This window comes from Mixophyes fleayi, chromosome 10 (assembly GCF_038048845.1).
Source record: "Mixophyes fleayi isolate aMixFle1 chromosome 10, aMixFle1.hap1, whole genome shotgun sequence".
Classification (NCBI taxonomy): domain Eukaryota; kingdom Metazoa; phylum Chordata; class Amphibia; order Anura; family Limnodynastidae; genus Mixophyes; species Mixophyes fleayi.
The window spans coordinates 27,381,977-27,403,852 of record NC_134411.1 but is presented as its reverse complement, the minus strand read 5'-3'; the positions used below and the strand labels follow the sequence as shown (position 1 = coordinate 27,403,852).

The window sequence follows — 21,876 nt, the reverse complement described above, 5'->3', positions numbered from 1 at the left end:
ATTTTCAGAAAGCACACACTATGTTATGTTATGCAAGATATACAGTAACTTCCAGTAGATGATGCTACTAATGTGCACAATTGCAAAACTAAAGTGGCTGTTGCTTGCTGTTCCTTCTAGGGAGGTCGGCATGTTAAGTGCAATGGTTTCTGTAAGGTAATGTGTCTATACTTTAAATGAGTATCAGTCAGGCACAGATAGCAGCATTACTACATTTTACAAATGACGCTCTCCAAGGTCCTGAACACAGTACAATACAATGCCACACACAAGATGGCCGCTCCCTCCCGTCGTCATGGCGTCACGCCATCCAGCGTGTCGTCATTTCCGCCCACTGCTAAAACCTGTTTACATGCTGAGCAGGCTGTGGATGAGTGCCCCACACAGAAGGGGACCCTGAGACATCCCTGCACACCAGATAATAATACTCAGCCTGCAACCATGAAGGTGAGACTGAATGACTATAGTGCACAGGTCATGGAGTGTAGTGGCTGCATGTACTCATACTTGTAGCCATACTGAATATATTCCTTTTTACATACACAGCACTATATATTGCATTATGTTTACCTTACATGGTTATGCTTTAAAATAGTGTATGCATATTACATTTAATGTGGTTGTGTATAGAAATATTGCTTAAATATATAGCTTAAAAATACATGTTTTCTGATTAGTATTACTAATATATTTTATGATGTCCACATAAAAAAAATGTATAAAATTGTCCCAACTGCATATAAAAGAGAGTGACTATAAAAACGTCTATTTTGTTAAAAAGCATGAGGAAAAAATACTTTATTTCAAAAGGAAAAAAATCCAGATTAAAGACTATTAATAGACTATGCCATAGTCTATTAAAAGACTTTAATCTGGATATATTGATATAGTACTTTCATCAGAAACATTTTAATAACATTTTTCAATACCTTCACTTTTATAGAATATCCCCCAATAAATGTATATGAAATTGTTACATACAGAGTATATGGATATAGGATACAAAACTGTTTAGTTTCCATCATCCTGGCACTTAGGCTTACCAAATTAAAAATAATTTTGCTCAAACCATGATATGCTTTTTGTTTCTCTCACATTTGGCTGACAATTTGAAAATGGTGTTTTCTACTTTTTTTTACATATCTATGAAAAATAGATTCTAATGTGAAAAGTTTGTAAGCTATGGCAGAGATTCTATGTAGTTCCCCATTTGTTCTTGAACTACAATTCCTATTGTCGCCTGACAGCTACTAATTGCACAGAGGACAAGAGAGCAATTGTAATTGTAGCCGCACCTTATACCCTGCAGTGTGTCTTGGAGAAAATTACAATTGCTGTTCACCCCAACAATTCGTTCCTGGTTACCTTACTTTTTATCTTCTGATATTCCCACCATCATCTTCGGTGATTTCAACATCCCAAATGATTATGCACATTCTCCTTGTGCCTCCAAACTCTGTCTAAACTCTTTTTCTCTGCCTCTCCCAGTGGACTGACTCTTCCAGTCATCATGATTAACCTCTTTGCACTTTTAAGTCAACCAAATTTCCTCATACCTGCAGAAAACTCAGTTCTCTTAATGTTAAATAACTTTCCACATCTCTGTAACAACTCCTCTTCCCAAGTTCTCCATTCTCCTTTCCTGTTCTGACAGTACCACATATTAGTTAAACCCTAGCAACAGCACTTGATATTTCCTCTCAATGTCAACCACGATCTCAGCCAAGGCACACTAAAGAAACACACTGCTTTCAAAAACGATATTGGAAGAAGCTTTGTACTACTTATGACTTCATCATCATCATCACCAGTTATTTATATAACACCACTAATTCTGCAGCGTTGTACAGAGAACTCATTCACATCAGACCCTGCCCCATTGGAGCTTACAGTCTAAATTCCCTAGCATCCAAACACATAGACAGAGAGAGAGAGACCAAGGTCAATTTGATAGCAGCCAATTAACCTACTAGTATGTTTTTTTAGGAGTGTGGAAGGAAACCGGAGCACTCAGAGGAAACCCACGCAAACACAGGGAGAACATACCAACTCCACACAGATAAGGCCATGGTCGAGAATCAAACTCATTACCCCAGTGCTGTGAGGCAGAAGTGCTAACCACTAGCCATCGTGTAGGCCCAGACTACTTACCACTCGCTATTACCACTCATATTGACACTATTGGTCACTCAGTTCTTATACAAACATTACATTCCCTATGTCTTCAGGACACCGACCTATCAAACTGTTATATCCTGATTTTCATCCTATCTATCAAACCGTTTATTCATTGTTCATTTCTCTGGATCCACTTCACTTCTGTCAGCAGCAGTACTTCAGTCCTAGGCTGTCTTCTCTTCTATGAATATATCTCTTACCTTGTTAAAGGATTAAGGTCCTTTAGTTTTCAGCATCACCTCTATGCGGATGATACCCACATTTTTCTATGCTGTCCGGATCTCTCATCATCTTTGTTGTTCTGCATTACTGAATGTCTTTCTGCCATTTAATTCTGAATGTCCTCCCGCTTCCTCAAAACTTTATCTTTCAAAAACTAAGCCAATAAGAACTGTTCAATGTTCCCCACATCCAATCTGTATCTAAATCCTGTTACATCCATCTAAGAAATATTTCCAGAATATGTACATTTCTCACACAAGACCCTGCAAGCAAATTACTTATTGTTCTTCCACTAACTAAATTTTTACCCATACAATCTAATTTGAATGCAGCGGCTATACTAATTTTTCTTGCAAAACGTTCTTCTACTACTTTAATGCCATGACAATTCTTACATTGGGTGTCAGTATTTTACTGAATTCAATATAAAATAATTGTACTAATATAGAAAGCTATTACAAAGCGACACAGTCTACATATATTTCCTTTTCTCAAAATATTAACAATCTCGACCCCCTCTGCTCTACCCAATATATGCTCCTCTTATCCATACTCATTACCTGCTACTATTCCAAGTTACAGGCCTCTTCTCGTAAAACAAGATTTTCCCCTAGCCTCCAAACCTTATAACATTCCCTGACAACTCCCCTCTTATGGCAAGCTTATCAAATGTCCAACTATGTTTTTAACCCCCCTAGATTATGCTACTTGTTTACTCCCCTCTACATCAGTGATAAGCAACTTTGCTTACCTTGAGAGCTGCAGCCCTTCTCTCTTCAAAAGTACTAGACAGAGGTAAGAGGGAGAACACACTTCACTCTCTGCTCATCCTCTGGGGTATGCTGCGTGACTTTCCTGCACTGTTCAGAACAGGTTACACGAGTCGGAAGTTGGCTGCACACATTCTTCTTCATTATGACTAGAATGCAATAGGCTGGTGGGCTGCAGGTGTAGGCTCGAGGGGCAGCTGGAGTTGGCCAAGGTCTGCCTGTTGCCCACCACTGCTCTACATAGTTCACTCGAAACTTACATTCTACTTCTATACTCATATAATCTTCATACAACAACATTACTATGTGACTCGATCATATAGAATCACTAAGCACTATTTCCTATTGCAATCTGGCTATACGAGTATGCAATATGTATCAAACTTCTGTTTTCTTGTAGATTGTAAGCTTACATGCAGAGCCCTGTTACTTGTTTGTTCCACTTGTACATCGCTGCGGAGTATGTTGGCACTATATAAATGAATAACAATAATCATAGTTGTCAAATGGCATGAATCCAATAATGTACATGACCAAGAGAACAAAATATTCCAGAATCTACCATTTCATCATGGTGTAGCTGAGAGTAATATAGACTTAAATGCGGTATACAGAATGTGCATCTAATCTAAATCCATTTGTTCCGAATCTCCCTCTGGGCTGCCATCAACAAGAAATCACTGTTTTACAGCCAAATCTAATTTGGTTTCCAGAATTGAGATGTTTACAAAACCTCGATAAATGTCCATTACTTTAACAATAAAAATGTAAAGCCTATTTGTAAAAATAATCTCCACATGTTTCGTACACATGGATTTGATGCAGCGCAGTGTTTTTATTGTGTGCAAATAGGGTGATGTGAAAAGAATTAGGAGTTAGAAAGAGATGATGCAGATTTATTGTACTTATAAAATATCCTTAAAATGTGGGGTTTTGCATTAAAACTTTATTACTAGTAGTTTATGGGGCCAATTCAATTACTAGCCATGTGCCGCGGAGTACCTCCCTGATGGTCACAAAGGCACTCTGCGGCTAAGCAACATCACAGATTTTCCTTCCACTTCCCCCATAGAGGTGCACAGCCTCTAGCAGTGCCCCCTCTCCGTACCTGGAACCCCCGAAACTCCTCCATTCCTCTCACAGCGTCGTATGAAAATCAAGGCCATTGTGAGTGGGAGGTCCAATCAAGAGGTTGCGACTTGTGATTGGTTCTCCTACTCACTCCCCCCTCCACCATAATTGATTTTCTGGTCACTGCACAGCCCCGGGAATAACGGCTGTAGCAGCTGTCGGGGCACTAGTTAGGATAAGGGAGCACGTTAGTAAAATATTTTCCTAGATGGTAGTGCAGGATTAATGTACACGTACATAGATTATTGTCAAACAAGCACTATTTTATCACCCCAAAAAAAAATTGTTCAAACTAATAAAAGGGTGGTCCAAATGTTATAGTAGGTCTGACATTTATGGTGAGATTTTTACTTTTTCAAACTTGCACATTTTATTCTCACACCAAACAAAATAATTTGAGAGATGCCAGGGTGTGCCTTAAAACATGCAGGGCCTGCTTCATTAAGGCACCCAAAATAAAACGCCTCTTGTTGAATACAAGTCTAGGTGAGCTCTACTTTGATGGACACAATGCTCTGCAGGATATGTCCAATACATATTTGGGTATATAAAGTGATTTGTCACCTGTTAATCATATAGTCCTTAGCGATAGAACATTAAAAAAGTATTTTTTCCCATTAAATACAAATATCATGATGTTATTAATGTCTACTGTACATAAAATATACATGCATTTTTACATTTACACATATACTAGCATACATACACATCCTTCATCACTATCTATCGGCACTTATACCTGCCCAATAGCTGGAGCAAGTGATAAAGCAGAATAACACGTACTTTTGAGCTGCCCAAAGCCTGAATCAGATGCTGCTGCTGCATGCGCTCGTGCTTTGCAAACCTTTACCATACAATGACTACATGCATACGCCCATTCCCCTCCCCATTCCACCCATCAAATCGTAGGCTGACATAAAGATCCTTTGCACTGAAAGATAAATTGGATGCCACTGTATCCACTGGCATGTGGTCCGGTTTTGGAGCGATTATGCGGAAAATACGGCACATGTTGGCATTTACGGTCCTTGATGACTTAGACTCGCAATGTGGACATGTTCAAATTTATTTTTGTTGGTTGCAATTGACCCCTCTCCCCTCTGTCTACCTGTCTCCAGGTAATTTCTTGCCTTGCTTAGAGGTACTAAGTCTTAGAATGGTCATGGGCTTCTCCTTTAGGCTTATTAAAATCCTGCCACTTCATAACAGTTTTGGGTTCTTTTTTTCAGGGGCCAAATACTGAAATGCTGGAAGATGATACGGCAGTCATAGATGAAGAAGACATTCCAGAAGACTTGACAGATGAACCTTCAGGTAAGTTGGATAAAAATAGTACAGGTGTTTCCTTGTTCATTGGTCACTGCTTTAGGTAGGCAAACTTTGTGAGTTTCCTGTGCTAATACTCTTTAATGACTTTTGAAGGGTAACTGAAACAGAGTTGTATGAGTTATGGATTTATACTGTGATTGTCTTGCCGGAATTTCATTTCAGATTGACTGTCTGTATTTGAAAGATATTTATTTATTTTCATTTTAATTACTGTGAGAATTCAACTGAGAAAATACTTTGAGGGAGATATATTTCACTCTGTCTAAAAATGCTGGTTGCAGAGTCCCCGGAATGGAGGGTGGAAGTGGGGTCTGTGCCCACTGGGAGTAGAACAATCTAAATACTACTTCTCAACCAGAACTAAGGGCAGTTAAACCCTATGAAGCAAGTGCTAAGAAAGCGCTTGTGTGTTCTTTCAGAACGTTCTTCAAAAGGCGTAAGGAAGTCTCTCTGCACCGCCAGTTATCACTATTATCCATCTAACTATACACACACCATATACAATTTATTTGCACTCTTTCTGCAGTCGTAAATGTAGACTTGCACACACAACGTATCCCCACCAGCACACATACATATGTAAATGAACAAATTGTCCACATGGCAGAACAATCTCCATCATTATGATTTCTTCTCTCCGTACATACTTTACACCAGGGGTCAGAGGACTTTTTTACCTTTTACCCCCAAATATATTTAGATACGCCGACGTTACCCCCTTGATTTGAAAGGAAGGAAATCATAATTATTAATTATTGGAATTCAAAATGTTATTGAATCTATTAAAAATTTCTTTGAAAGCTTCAACTTCAAAACTTCAGGTTGTGGCGAAATGATGTTGCTTCATTTTTGATACGAGAGCATCAATATTGGGGCATTTTGGTGTCAGAGCAATTTGGATACAGTCTTCAGCGTCCAATCGATTTCTCTGCTTTGTTTTTATGTTCGCTAGAGTGGAAAATCCTCGTTCGCTAAGGTAGGTTGTTGCAAAAGGCAGGAACTTTTTGACTGTCTCCTCATGTGCAATTTTGAATGCCTTTGTAGCTGTTGACATCCAAAAATATGACAGATCTGCTTTGTTTTCAAATGCAATACGGGCTTCATTATTGCATGGAAGCTCAAGAAGTGCCTCTGCCAACCCTTGAGGCTCTTCTGGTACAACAGCAATTTCACATTTAAAGGGGTCTACAATCCAACTGACAGCATGTGAATCGGTAGCATTACCCTCAGGACCTTCATTTTTACCCCTGTTCCCCAACCACTGCATTACACTATCGTCCAATTCCAAGCAGATTATTCTGGAAGCAGTCAACAAAGGCTGCAATTACAAAACTATTTTATGTCGGTCTGTAGAACACCCATTTCACATGTATGACCAGCTGCTTTACATGTGTGGATTAATTAAGTTCCACTTTGAAAATACTATTTATATCAGCAAATGGCCTCAGTTATTGCGCATATATAATGTAAAATTTAAGTAATATGTTCTATACTGGGATGTGCGGCCGGCTGCAGGATAAACTAATCCGGCCCTGGGGAGGTAAAGGCGGCGGGGGGGGGGGCAAAAATAAATTTCAGCGGCCGGCACTGCCACCACTGGATACTAACAAGTGCCAGCTGGCGCTGCTGACCAGGAGGGGGATCGAAGATGACTCCCCAGGCGGGGAAGGGGAGCCAACCAAAGAGAACAGTGCGGGTAAATGAATGAAGCTGGGCAAGATCGAGTAGGGGTATAAAGGAGGAGAAATTGGTGAAAAGGAGGAAGGCGGGGAAGGGTATCATCATCATCACCATTTATATAGCGCCACTAATTCCTCAGCGCTGCACAGAGAACTCACTCACATCAGTCCCTGCCCCATTGGAGCTTACAGCCTAAATTCCCTAACACACACAGACACACAGACCATGAGAGACTAAGGGCAATTTAATAGCAGCCAATTAACCTACTAGTATGTTAGGAAAATGAAATGGCAGTGGGGGGGGGGGGGATGCAATACATATGTAATCAGCTTATTAAACTATACATCTGCAGCAGATAACGGGGGGGGGGGGGGGGGGGTGTCAGACAGGAGAGCGGAGGAACTTGGGAAGTAAAGAGAAGAGAGATATAAGAGGCTGGACGCTGAAGGAACAGAGAGGAGAGATAAAGATAAGACCTAAATGGAGACAGATTGGTGTTAAGAAAGAAAGTAAGCCAAGGCTTCAACCATTGTTGCTGAACATTCACACACCTTTTATGTCTCCTTTCACTGACCGTCACACACAGCTCTCCCTATATTCTCCTACTACGCCCATGTCACTCCCCCAGGTCATATACATAAACAATTTGGGGCAAAAAGCTAAGACACTAGGGAGTATATTTACTAAACTGCGGTTTTGAAAAATTGGAGATGTTGCCTATAGCAACCAATCAGATTCTAGTTGTCATTTATTTACTACATTCTACAAAATGACAGCTAGAATCTGATTGGTTGCTATAGGCAACATCTTCACTCTTTCAAACTCGCAGCTTAGTAAATCTAGCCCTAGGAGTGTTCTAATCCGCTGTGTTTGTGTTTTCTTTGCTCGGTTTCTGAAGTGCTCTGCAATTCTCTTCTTTAGATTATTGTTTGGCCCATGTACGAAAGGCCACATGTCCATTGTTGGAGGCATACAACTATAGTTCAACATGTTAATTTTTCCTTAATGTTGTATTTTTAGTGGTAGAATTGAATTCTGTTATATATTGAGTGCTTTTGTTCTTTGCTATTGAGTCTGCCCTGAATCTAGTAACTATTTGCTGCTGCGTGAGCCAGCTCCGGGTACATGTGAACCATACTGATGTATCAGGCACACATATGGGTTGAATTAGCACATGGAAATCCTCCATATGAGCAGTAACACCACGACAAGGCTTCAACCATTGTTACTGACCATTCACACATCTTTCATGTCTCCTTTCACTGACAGTCATACACTACTCTCACTATACTCCCACTCACACCACTGTACATCCCCCTCACATCTCTCCCCACAAACCTCTGCACATCTCCCCTCACACTTCTCCCACACCTCCACATAATCTCCACCACGCACACCTCTGCACAAATTCACACTCGCACAACACCGCACGGTCTCCCCCGCTCTCACCTCTGTATGGTCTCCCCCCGCTCTCACCTCTGTATGGTCTCCCCTGCTCTCACCTCTGTATGGTCTCCCCCGCTCTCACCTCTGTATGGTCTCCCCCGCTCTCACCTCTGTATGGTCTCCCCCGCGCTGACCTCTGTACCGGTCTGGTAGTGGAAATGTTTTTGGGATAAAGTTCATTGTCATGGCAAATAGGGACTTTGAATTAATTGCAATTCATCTGATCACTCTTCATGACATTCTGGAGTATATGCAAATTGCCATCATAAAAACTGAGGCAGCAGACTTTGTGAAAAATAAAATTTGTGTCATTCTGAAAACTTTTGGCCATGAATGTACATACTCAATTCCTATTCTTACTATCTCTTTTCCCTTGGCCGTGTAAATGCATTTTAATTACAGTACTCTTCAGTAGATATAAAAAGATTTACATTATAATCATGCTCAGTATTCATATTATTCATATTATTATGATGGGGTTCAAATATCACGGTGATCCGCTTTTTTTTTGTTTGTTTGTTTTTAAAAATTAAAAGCGTATGTGACCCTAGTGAAGCGGTGGAATAAGACCAGAGGGTGCGTGGTCAGTTTTTGGAGGGGGTGTAAATTATGGATATAGATTACAGAAGCTATTTTTTGTAAATGACTGTTAGTACAACACATGTTGTAGCTGCACCTAAAATATACACAACATGCCTAATCAGAACATTTGCCGATTCCTGACAAATTTACTTCTTCCCAATCTCTCGCCATTGTCATGGAAGCATGACTTATAGATATTTTTAAATGAGTAAGGGAACATGGAGGGACGTGACAAAAGGCAGTTCCCGCACCCGGAATACTGTGTACAATTCTGGAGGCCATATCATCAAAAAGACAAGGGCTTTTCAAATGGTGCATGTGCTATATAACAAAAATTATCAGGAGAGACTACATGCCAAATATTGTACTGCTTAGAGGACAGAAGGAAGTTATAGAAACGTAAAGATATTAATAGTTTAGGATGGCCGTATTCTTTATAATAAGAGAATTTCTTGAATTTCTCGTTTGGAGGGGAAAAGACTGAATAATACAATATAAAAAAATATACTTTTTTTTTTTTTTTTACCAGAAGAGTGATGCATTCATGTAATAATCTTTAATTTGGGGTAATGAGTCATACTCCACTCCCCCAGTCAGTACCATCCTATTTGTGTCTCCCCCTTTCCTTTAGCGTGTAAGCTCTCAGGAGCAGAGCCCTTTCTCCTTCTAATATTCCATCACCCCCTGTACCTCTTGGCCTGCTTCCCTAGCCCTGTTTTCTTAACGTTAGGCCTACTCCCTGCTGATTACTACCATCACTCTCGCTCACTAATATAACTTATATAATTTGATCTACATTACCATGTTACCTGTATTTTTATTCTTCAGTATGTCTGTTTTTTTGTATTTTGTTCTTAATGTATCACGTTATGTGTTATGGATCACTGCTTTCTGTATATGTCATGTACGGTGCTGCAGACCCTTTGTGGCGCCTTATAAAATAAAAGATAATAATAATAAATACTAATTAGTTTTTGACTGTTCTAAGGAAGCCTTTTTGTCAGTCCCAGATATAGAGAGATACTTTGCAGTATACTCATGAATTGCTCATGCATGAGTTGGCAACTGTAGCATCAAGAGATGTCACACTCTGAAAGGATAGTAGTATAATTTATTGGAGAATAAGTGGTGGTTATAGCAAAACAGCAATGATAAAACACTACGGCACTCAACTCCCTTTAGTTTTTCCTTTAAGTGTTTTGTTTGCTCAGACATGCTAAATTTATTGTGTATACTGTAACCTGTTAACAAAACATGTGCCATGTTTTGTTTAAACCATATTGGGACTGTCAACAAACCCGCCCCCCTTCCTAAAAATAAATGTTCATCCTACAATTAAATACCATGTTGTGATATTCACTGATATATATAATATGGTTACCATATCATGACAGTAGCTAAAGGACAGCACCACCGGAAGCTTAAAAATTGGTGGCAGCTCATCAATAGAGTTCTCTTGACCTTCACTCTCGTGTCCTTAGCTTCTAATTGACAAGTGCACTGTCACGCAGTGGTTAGCATTGCTGCCTTACACCGCTGGGGTTATGGGTTCAATTCCTACCAGGGCCTTATATATGCAGAGTTTGTATTTTCTCCCCGCGTTGCTTGAATTCCCTCTGGGTCCTCAGGTTTTCATTTACACAGTCTAAAACATACTGATAAATAAATTGGCTTCGGACAGAAATGGAGCCTAGTGTGCGCGCGTGTGTGTGTGTGGCATTAGGGAATATAGATTGTAAGCTCCATTGGGGCAGAGACTGTTGTGCATGAGTCTATAGAATAGCAGCACAGCGATCCCTAGATGGCTGCCTCACCCCCTGCAACAATGTAAAGTGCTCTGAGTCCTATTGGGAGAAAGGCACTATATAAAGCAATAATAATTTTTTTTAAATTATGTCTGAAACCTGATTGACTTAGTAGTACAGGAGATCACAGTGCTAGAAGGTTGGACCTTTTCCGGCGCCTTGCAGGAGCATATCCTCATGAACTTCTGCTCTGTGACGTGTCATTGTATGATACTTTCATGCAGTATTATTTCTGAACATCACTGGTAGGAATCTGATTTCAGAATTAATTTACTGTTAATCCTGGAGTCAAAAATAGTTTTTCTACCTAAAAATGGGTGTCAGTGGTGATGTTATTAACAGTGTTGTTACAGTATGCTCCTAATGTTATACTTTGTCCGTCAGAATGTATTATCTTGTCCCACAGCATCCTCATGAAGTTGTTCCAGTTTCCTTCTCTCCTTACATTTTTTGTATTCATTTTTATTGAAAAAAAAATATTTAAATAACAATGCAATATTTATTTGGGTCACAAATTCCGGCTACTGATTATATCCCTTTAAATCAATTTTCTTCGGGCAAAGATTTCACATGGACGAAGCTGCCCCTGTTCGTCTCGGGAAGAGTTAATCTCATTAAAATAATTTTTCAACCGAAACTATTATATCCATTGCAACATTCTCCCGTGTACTTCCCGGGACGGCTTTTTTCTCAAATTAACAGGCACGTGTCCTCTCTGGTCTGAGGTAAGAAGCTGGCAAGAATCAAGTTATACTCTCTGTGTCGCTCCTGTGCCTCAGGGGGTATCGCCCTTCAAGGTTTTAGGGCTTACTATTTTGCTGCGCACTTGGCACATCATCGGGGATGTTTTGGGAACTCTCCGACGAATGACCTGATTGGCTTCCTTGCTAAGTGGACATGTTTGAGAGACCAGCGATACAGGCTCTAATGAGCACCCGGGTCCCAAGGACTGTGCCGCCACTGCTCCGGCAGGCTTTACTGATTTGAAATGGCATATGGGGGACATTAGATAATACTGGGATAGACCCAGACACGCGGCTTTGAGTTAAAACCCCCCTGTCTGAGCTTTTTAAGACACACCAGCTTCTCCGCTGGCGAGCTACATCTCCCTTGGACAGCTTTATGCTAATGGTACCCTTAAGACATTTGAGCAACTTTGGCTGCAATTTTCCTTGCCGAACTACCTATTTTACAACTATATACAGCCACGCCATGCTTTGAGGTCGCAGTTTGGTCCCACCTCTCCCACCTTCTGTCCGGACCCTCTACGGCTGCTCCTCCGACAGGTGGGCTCAACTAAGGCTATCTCTATACTGTATGTCAATGTCCGTTCCCTCCTTGTTACTGATGATTTGAGTGGACTGTGTTTGAACTGACTTGGGCCCCTTAGACGAGGACTGGAGCTTTATGTTGGATAGTTCCAGGGAGGCCACCTCCTGCACTAGATGTACAAAAATTCAAATGTATGTCCTACATAGGGTTTATTACTATCCGCACAGGCTGCTCCGGATGGGTGCTAGAGCTGACTCAAGTTGTCCAAAGTGTGGAGTGACCCTTGTCACCTTCTGGCATCTGCGCTGGAGTTGCACTGTGGTGGGAGACGTCTGGTTGAGGGTGGTGGGGGGCATACAAGACACGGGCATTGGTGTCCCCTTGATTGATTCCAAAAACTTGTGTGTTTGGTCTGGGAGTAGATCTGTTGTTGGGGAGGAGTATGAACTGTTACGTTATTAATCTTCTCGCAGTGGCCAAGGTTATTATCGCTAGGGGGTGGAGTTGATTTAAATGCATGGGTAGCCTTCGTTAATGAAGCTGTTGGACACAAGAGGTTTACTTGCCAGTCCAGAAATGCTATGCCAAAATACTTTAAGGATTTGGACATAATAGACTAAGTCACGATAAGCACTACAGTCTTTGGTGGCTGACTTTGATCCGGATTGAACGCTCCCCCCTTCCTCCCCTCCTACTACAGTGCGGAGGCATTGGCTCACTCCTATTCTTTCTTACCCTCCCCCCCTCCTGTGCCCCTCTCCTTGACTCAGCTGGATTAATAGTTGATGCCACCTGATAAGCAGCGCAGATGATACTTTCTGGATAGATTAATACATATTGCGGTCCACGATGTTATGCCATTTTTTTTAATAACTTTATTTATAAAGAACCAGCGCACAATGTATACATACGGTGTAGAAAGCCAAAGTAGGGCAAAATAGGTAACAGTATATACGTCTGAAGAACCAACAAAAGAAAAAAAGGTAAGCAGAAGGCAAGTAAAGTACATGTTCAGTACGAAGGTCTGAGCTGTATCAACATACTAAATACCAAACTATTGAATGATAAATTGGAGTGTGAGGTCTATTTTCCGTATTGTAATGAGGAAGGGAAGGAGAGAGAGGGACATGAGGGGGGAGGGGGGAGGGGGGGGGGTGTGTAACCTGAGAGAAGACATGAGACTCCCAGCGGCCCTCTAATTCAGGAAAGCTGAATCCACATATAGCCTCACAGGTGACAAGTTATCAGAAGCGGGTCCTGAGGATGAGAGCCATTGGCGGGACTATTGTAAATAAACCAGATTTGTGGGATTTATTGTTTAGGTATTTAGGTATTAGGAAATTTTTTCCATTGACGCCAGGAACCATATTTTATTGATGAGGTGCTGTCTAGAAGAGGGGGGTCTGATTTTTTTTTTTCTCCAGTTCTTATCCACTAGGCATCTGGCTGCGTTTAGGATTTGTGTGGACACCTTCTCTGCATATGGAGAGCCTCCAGTGGAGAGCGATGTTATGCCACTTTGATTCATAAGAGTGTATCTAATATGTTGCAATGGGTTTGATGTACTGTATCTGAACTGTATAAGCATTGGAAATTTATTTTTGCTTCAAGGTTGGTTTTCTCTTTTGTAATGTTCAAAAATCTAAATAAAAATATTTGATTTAAAAAAAAAATGCAATGTTTAAAAAAATAAAATAAAAATAGTGGCATATGCCTATTGATAGGAAGGGTTGGTTTTTGTAAGTAAGGTTGCAGCTCTTTGGTTCTGTGGGATAAAGCAGGTTGTTATAAACTAGCCATTATAACGCAGTACCTTCTGTTATATAAAGGCTCCTGCTATATATATACTATAATAGTCTATAATAATGTGCAACTCTAAGACAAGGTTGGACAAATACCTGTCCCCAGGTTACCTCAAGGTTCCCATGGTGAAAAAAACCTCACTTTGCTATTATTTAGACTCAAGGCCGTGCTTTGCTTTCATCCTGGGTTCTGTTCCACAAGGAGGGACTCCATAACGAGCTACTGACTTCCCTTATCGAGATGCTGAGAGAAGGAGACTCGGGGCCTGAGTCATTAAGGAGAGCAAAGCATAGAAAAGGAGTAACTTTGCACCTGGGCAAAACCATGTTGCATTGAAGGGGGAGGTAAATTTAAAATGTGGGGATAGATTTATAGGTGGGGTAGGGCATGTCCTAGATCTACTTTAAGTTTCAGTGTAAAAATAAAGCTATCAAGTATTTGTGTGCTACATGAAAAAACAGCCAGTATTTAAATTAATCTGCAAATGATAAACTACTTTGCACCCCTTGCATTGTAACTTTGTTTGTCCCGGAGAACATTTAACTCCTTTTTTTTTTGCCTTACTTTCCTTAATGACTCAGGCCCTCGGTGTACACCAGTAGTGCACTCTGGCTACCAAAATCACATTACCATCCACACCAGGAGTACTATGAGCTGGGTCACAGTGGATTACCATAAAGAAGCCGGTACCACTCACAGCAGAGCCTACTGTCTCCAACTAAGCAAAGTAGGTCCAGCATAACAAAGCAGTGGGCATACTTTATATTCAACATAAATGGAGCTTAAAGCTGCACTACCACCTAGGTGCCCCTTCCCCCTAGCCAGAGCCCCGGAGGCTACTATATGCAGCCACAAGTTGTATTAGATTGGACTTAAAAATCCATTCAGAGATCTTTGGGTTTCACAAGTCATTATAGATGATATGAATTTCTCTTCATTAGCGGAACCCTTTTTGTTTTGGAAAAGAACGTCTCTATTCCAGGGAACTACCCTTCAGAAGCAAATTTGTCCTTCACTAAATATAACCAAGAGTTTATCTTAACCCCAGAACGTTCTTGTTTTTGGGATTCAACTTTAACATCACCTATAGACTAGAAACAAACAATATCAAAGCTACTGGTCTTTCCTGATTCATCTGAAATCCATCCCATTCTTCCTGCTGATGAAATAATAATTGATGCTCTGAGTCCAAATCTATCTCTTCATGTTCAACAAGCAAAACAAACAGACTCCATCTAACTAACCTCTCAAATAACTGTATTTTCAGCCAATCTTCGTCTTTCCGTCGTAAGAGAAATACATGATTCAAAGACTAATCAGTTACTTTCTAGAATCGTTTAGTGTCCTACTTATAGAAGAGATATTAGGGTATATATTGATGCTTGTGAGGTGTGCATTGGAAATAAATCTATATGCTTTGATCTGTTTAGTGTGTATCCAGCTTTTACCCAACCCTAAAGAACCATCGACTTAAATATCCATTGATTTAGAGGTATGAAAAGGACTTACCAATATTTGGATAGTCATAAATTGTTTCAATAAAATGTTTCACATTATTCCTTTGTCCCATTTACCTTCTGCAATGAAAACATTTAATTCAATGAAAACCTGAGTACGAAATAGAGAATATTTTAGATTATAAGAAAGTAATTAAAATAATAATCTACAGTACATCTTCCTTGGAAATTATAACATCTTGCAGAGTGATCCTGGGTGCCCGCTAAACATGTACATGTGGAATGCTTAAAAATAAATTTCCTTAAATTCTGAAAAGCCTAAGAAGAATGACCTCACGGGGGGCTGTAAACATGTCAGAGTCGTCTTAGAGAGAGCCACATGCTTCTTGTATTTTGCACAGAGTATCTTTCATGAGCGGTCACTGGCGTCTTAAAATGCCCTCTTATCTTTTTGTTGGTCGTTACTAAGTCATACTAGGCAGCACGGTGGCGTAGTGGTTAGCACTTCTGTCTTACAGCACTGGGGTCATGAGTTCAATTTCCAACCATGGCCTTACCTGTGTGGAGTTTGTATGTTCTCCCTGTGTTTGCGTGGGTTTCCTCCGGGTGCTCCGGTTTCCTCCCACACTCCAAAAACATACTGGTAGGTTAATTGGCTGCTAACAAAATTGACCCTTGTCTGTCTCTCTCTCTCTCTGTCTGTATGTTAGGGAATTTAGACTGTAAACCCCAATGGGGCAGGGACTGATGTGAGCGAGTTCTCTGTACAGCGCTGCGGAATTATAGGCGCTATATAAATAAATGATGATGACACTAGTCAGTGACTATACCTACATGTACAGGCCCCGAAGGCAACTGAGTACTGTTGAACACATTTAGTTCTTAAGGAATGGAGGGCTGCTAACAGTGAAGACTACAACTAGACTGTCTATAGTGGCTGACCTACTGGTGACCATTACACTTATCAAGTAAAGCTTTTGAGGGGGGGGGGGTTGGTTATTTTTATAAATATTTAAAAACATTTTATATTACTGCAAGCATTATGATGAAAAATTATCTGATGTAGGGATTATTAATTGCAATTGGATTACAAAACTAATCTCGCTCATTGTTAATTAAATCCCCTGTTAGGCTTTCAGCATACTTGGGGGGGAAAAAATCATCTTGCATATACAATTAGTGTCTGTGTATACTCTGTATGGCCAGCAGAGGGCAGCTGGAAACCAGAGAACAGAGTTATATCACATGTAATGGACTGGGAGCATCAGCATTAGCCTTCGTCTTCAGCCTAAATGCAGGGAAATGCGTCAAATACCAAATTGCGACAAAGTCATCTGCTTGCACAGAGGAAGCACACAACAGTCGTGGTGTATATTCTGTTTCCAAAAGGCAGGATATTTCTTTCATTGAAATGATTTGTTTACTTTAATAGATCATCATCATCACCATTTATTTATATAGCACCACTGATTTAGCAGCGCTGTACAGAGAACTCACTCACATCAGTCCCTGCCCCATTGGAGCTTACAGTCTAAATTCCCTCATATAAACACAGACAGAGAGACAGACTAGAGTCAATTTTGATGGCAGCCAATTAACCTACTAGTATGTTTTTTGGAGTGTGGGAGAAAACCGGAGCACCCGGAGGAAACCCACGCAAACACGGGGTGAACATACAAACTCCACACAGATAAGTCGATGGTCGGAAATTGAACTCATGACCCCAGCGCTGTAAGGCAGAAGTGCTAACCACTGAGCCACTGTGCTGCCCATAGATTTTAGAGTCTTTGAAATTTGGTGAAGGTTAAAAATGTTTTGATTTTTTTTAATGAACTCAGTACTAATATTCATGGACTAAACAACACATTCAGTGTAAATCAAGGGGTGTTTGAATGATTTCAGACCCTAAAAAAAATCTAAAAGTTTATCAGAATGAAGTCCATTTGATGCAACTCTTGTTTTTTTTTCATAGTATTAACAATGACAGACGTAATACACATATAATGCATTTACTGAAGTGCAAGCATCACTAGCAACAAGCGTAACAATGACATTTGTACATGTAAAACTACTTTTCAAACTGATCTGTTAATGAGACACATGTAAGTAACAATTACTATCTATGAAGCAAATACTGTGGGCTCTATGTAGTAACATTTATAGGGCTCTAATGCTCCATTTGTGGCACTGCGCGGAGCCATATGTAGTATTGGAGTATTATATAAAATGCAGCTCTTCTCCAAAACAGAGCAGAAGTGACTGAGGATTTCAGTGCACAAGGAACAAGCCAACATAATAATGATTAATATCACTCCCATTGCCGCATCCAAACTCTTATGGACATGTCTTCCAATGCTTTGTGCAGCTATCCAAAAGCAAATAGGGATTGCTCTGCTCATTGATACATAGGACCTGATTCATCAAGGAACGTAAACGGCGGTTGTGTGAGTACAACCCGCAAAATCACTCTGCGCATGCCCAGAACAGGCTCATACCCCACAGAACGCAGTATCATTCCATTTGTCTTTGAGTGCAAAGGGCACTTGCCACAGTCTAGGAATTCAGGGATGGAATGGGGCGAGGAAGGGGCGTTTGCCCATAGCCAGTGTACAGGAAGGGGCAGTGCCAATCTCGAGCGCACGCAGCAGCGTCCAAGCCAAGCTCTGGGCATCTCAAAAGTACTTGTTCTTCAGATGTATCTCTTGTTCCATCTACAGGATAAGTCTGGTTACTAGTATGCATGCTAGGACATGTGTTTGCATCCAGGAGCAACTGTAAACATTTATTTTATGCACAGTAGACATTAAGAACTTTCTAATGAATGTATGTTATCATCATCATCAGCAGCTATTTATATAGCGCCACTAATTACGCAGCGCTGTACAGAGAACTCGCTTACATCAGTCCCTGCCTCATTGGGGCTTACAGTCTAAATTCACTAACATACAGACACAGACAGACAGACAGAGACTAGCGTCAATTTGATAGCAGCCAATTAACCTACTAGTATGTTTTTGGAGTGTGGGAGAAAACCGGAGCACCTGGAGGAAACCCACGCAAACACGGGCAGAACATACAGACTCCACACAGATAAGGCCATGGTCGGGAATTGAACTCATGACCCCAGTGCTGTGAGGCAGAAGTGCTAACCACTAAGCCACAGTGCTGCCCGTGTTATGGAAAAAGAAGCACATTTTTTTTATTTGTAATGTTTTATAATTAATGCTTGTATTAACAGCCTGTGCATTCTTTTGTGAGTTTATATTCCACATAGGTATTGGACATACACTGCGGTGTCTGGTCTAGCAGAGCGGAGCTGGCCTATGCCTGTATTCAACACTGCAGTATCTTCACATCCACTCCTTAAATTCGGGCATAAGTATACCCGATTCACATGCGTTTTAAAACAAATGCACATTGCGCTCAGTTTGCATGCCTCGATGAATTAGACCCATAGAGGCTTATGGTTTAGGTGGACATATTAAAAGGAACATACGATCCAGATACATGAAATAACATAAGCTGACTGTCCTTTTTTCTGGAGCTGGGCCAGTTCCCTAAAAGATCCAGCAAGGTAAACTATAGCACATTTAGCAAGCACTGTTAATTAAATCGTGATTTTGACATTTTGTCTTTTAACAAGGTTGCTTTTAGCTTTTGTCTTTGTTTTGATTATTAAGTGCAGTGAATGCCTCTTGTGTACATGAGTGATATGCTTTTTACTCCTTTGTTATCTTACACCACAATGCTGACTACTACGCCATACTTGTCAGTGTCTATAGCTTCATGTACAGGCCCTGAGGGCCAATGAACACATGTAGTTCTTAGGGAAAGGAGGGCCGCTACCGATTGAAGACGACAACTAGACTGTCTATAGTGGCTGACCTACTGGTGACCATTACACTTATCAAGTAAATCTTTTTGGGGGTTTGGGTAGTTTTGTAAATAATTAAACACATTTTATATTACTGCAAGCATTAGAATGAAAAATGATCTGATGTAGGGATTATTAATTGCAATTGGATTAGAAAACTAATCTTGCTCATTGTTAATTAAATCCCCTGTTAGGATTTCAGCATACTTGGGGGAAAAAAAATCATCTTGCATATACAATTAGTGTCTGTGTATACTCTGTATGGCCAGCAGAGGGCAGCTGGAAACCAGAGAACAGAGTTATATCACATGTAATGGACTGGGAGCATCAGCATAGCCTTCGCCTTCAGCCTAAATGCAGGGAAATGCGTCAAATACCGGATGAAATTGCGACAAAGTCATCTGCTTGCACAGACGCAGCACACAACAGTCATTTATACTCTGTTTCCCAAAGGCAGGATATTTCATTCATTGACATGATTTGTGTATTTTAATACATTTTACAATCTTTGAAATTTGTCAAAGGTTAATAAAGTTTTATTTTAATGAACACAGAACTTATTTTCTTGGACTAAACAACACATTCAGTACAAATCAAGTGGTTTTTGAATGATTTCAAACCCTAAAAGGCTCTAAAAGTTTATCAGAATGAAGTCCATTTGATACAACTCGTTTTTTCTTTTTATAGTATTAATAACATACTTGCCACTCTCCCGGAATGTCCAGGAGACTCCCGCATTTCGGGTGAGTCTCACGGACTCCCGGGAGAGTATGACAATCACTCGCATCTGCACACTTCCTAGTGAAGTGGGCAGAATTAGGTCCACAATGGACCTAATTCTGGGGCTTCATTTTGGCCTCGTCCCCGCTGTAAAATAAAGCGTTTGCGTCATTGCGTTGCGGGTCCAAAATTTACGCGATTTTCGGAGCCCCGCACGCCCACCTCCCCCATGAGGCTCACGGACGCCAACTACAAAAAGTTGGTAAGTATGGTTCATAATGACAGATGTAATACACATATAATGCATTTAATTCAATTACAAGCATCACTAGCAACAAGAATAACGGATGACACTCGGACCTGTAAAAGCTACTTTTCAAACTGTTCTGTTAGTGAGACACATGTAAGTAATAATTATTATCTATGAAGAAAATACTGTGGGCTGTTCGTATTAAGATTTATAGGGCGCTAATTCTCCATTTTTGGCGCTGAGAGGAGCCATATGTAATATTGGAGTATGATATACAATGCACCTCTTCTCTAAAACAGAGCAGGGGTGACTGAGGATTTCAGTGCACGAGGAACAAGCCAACAAAATAATGATTAATTCCCTATGTGAGCTCTCCTGCTCAACCTAAACTCCTTTGGGCATGTCTTCCAATGCTTTGTGCAACCATACCAAGGCAAGTAGGGAATGCTCTGCTCAATTCTCCATATTTGCCTTGATACATAGGGCCTGATGCATCAAGGAACGTATTAGCGATTTTGTACCTACAATCCACACTATCACCCTGCGCATGTCCAGAAGCGGCTCATACGCCACAGAATGCAGCAGTGTTTAATTAATCTCCAAGTGAGTCTCCGTAAGAGTTAGGAGTAAATCCACCTGGAAGATGGTAAAACCATATTGCCCTGCAGGAGGTGGGCAAAGTTAAAGTGTGTGGACAGATTGCACTTGCACTATTTGCATTACAGGATATTAGATGTCTTGTGTGAATGGGATATTTAAGGGGGCGGGGAAGGGGGAAAGTATTAACACTTGCTTGGTCTGTTTGAATGAGGCTGAGCAGTAAGTTTAGAAGATGGTGGAGCTTTTAGACTATAAAGGAAAAACGCACAGGATCAACATGCTTCTAGTAAAATAGATTAGAATAAAGGGTCAGCAAATCAAAGTCCAAGGATCTGGAAAGTGAATTGTCTCAGTATTTGCCGATAGGAACACGCTCAACAAGTGTCACTCTACAAAGACTACATCTTCAGGAGTGCATTACGAAGGTCTGCGCAAGGGGATTTTTAAAGGACGTCTAATCAATCAGAGAATCTCAGGGGAATGCCATCGGGGCATCTCCCATTAAGTTATATGAGACCTAAAAATAGACTGAATTCTAAATAAAATATAGACCGTGCATAAACAAAAAAAATATCATACATGGTTTTTGGGGTGCCATTAGAACCATCAGGGACACCGGCAGATCTGAGATAGTAAGTATGCTTTCACTTTTTATGCTATCTCCATCAATTCTTTCGTGACTTTACAAACTTTTTTTAAAAAAATGTAGCGGATATGATTAAATATATCAGATATGATTAAATGATAGGTTGCTATG

At 40.5% G+C, this 21,876-nt stretch overlaps 1 protein-coding gene across 2 annotated transcripts in view; it reads left to right on the top strand.

Moving 5' to 3' along the window:
* The first annotated feature begins 330 nt into the window (after positions 1–330).
* LOC142103893 (transmembrane protein 263-like) overlaps positions 331–21,876 on the top strand; it is a 156,611-nt gene continuing 135,065 nt past the window's right edge. For both annotated transcript variants that reach the window (XM_075188245.1, XM_075188244.1), the window contains exons 1-2: positions 331–447; positions 5,531–5,615. In XM_075188245.1, coding sequence (XP_075044346.1) covers positions 442–447; positions 5,531–5,615 — 91 coding nt within the window. In that variant the 5' untranslated portion in view covers positions 331–441. The remainder of the gene's footprint in view (positions 448–5,530; positions 5,616–21,876) is intronic.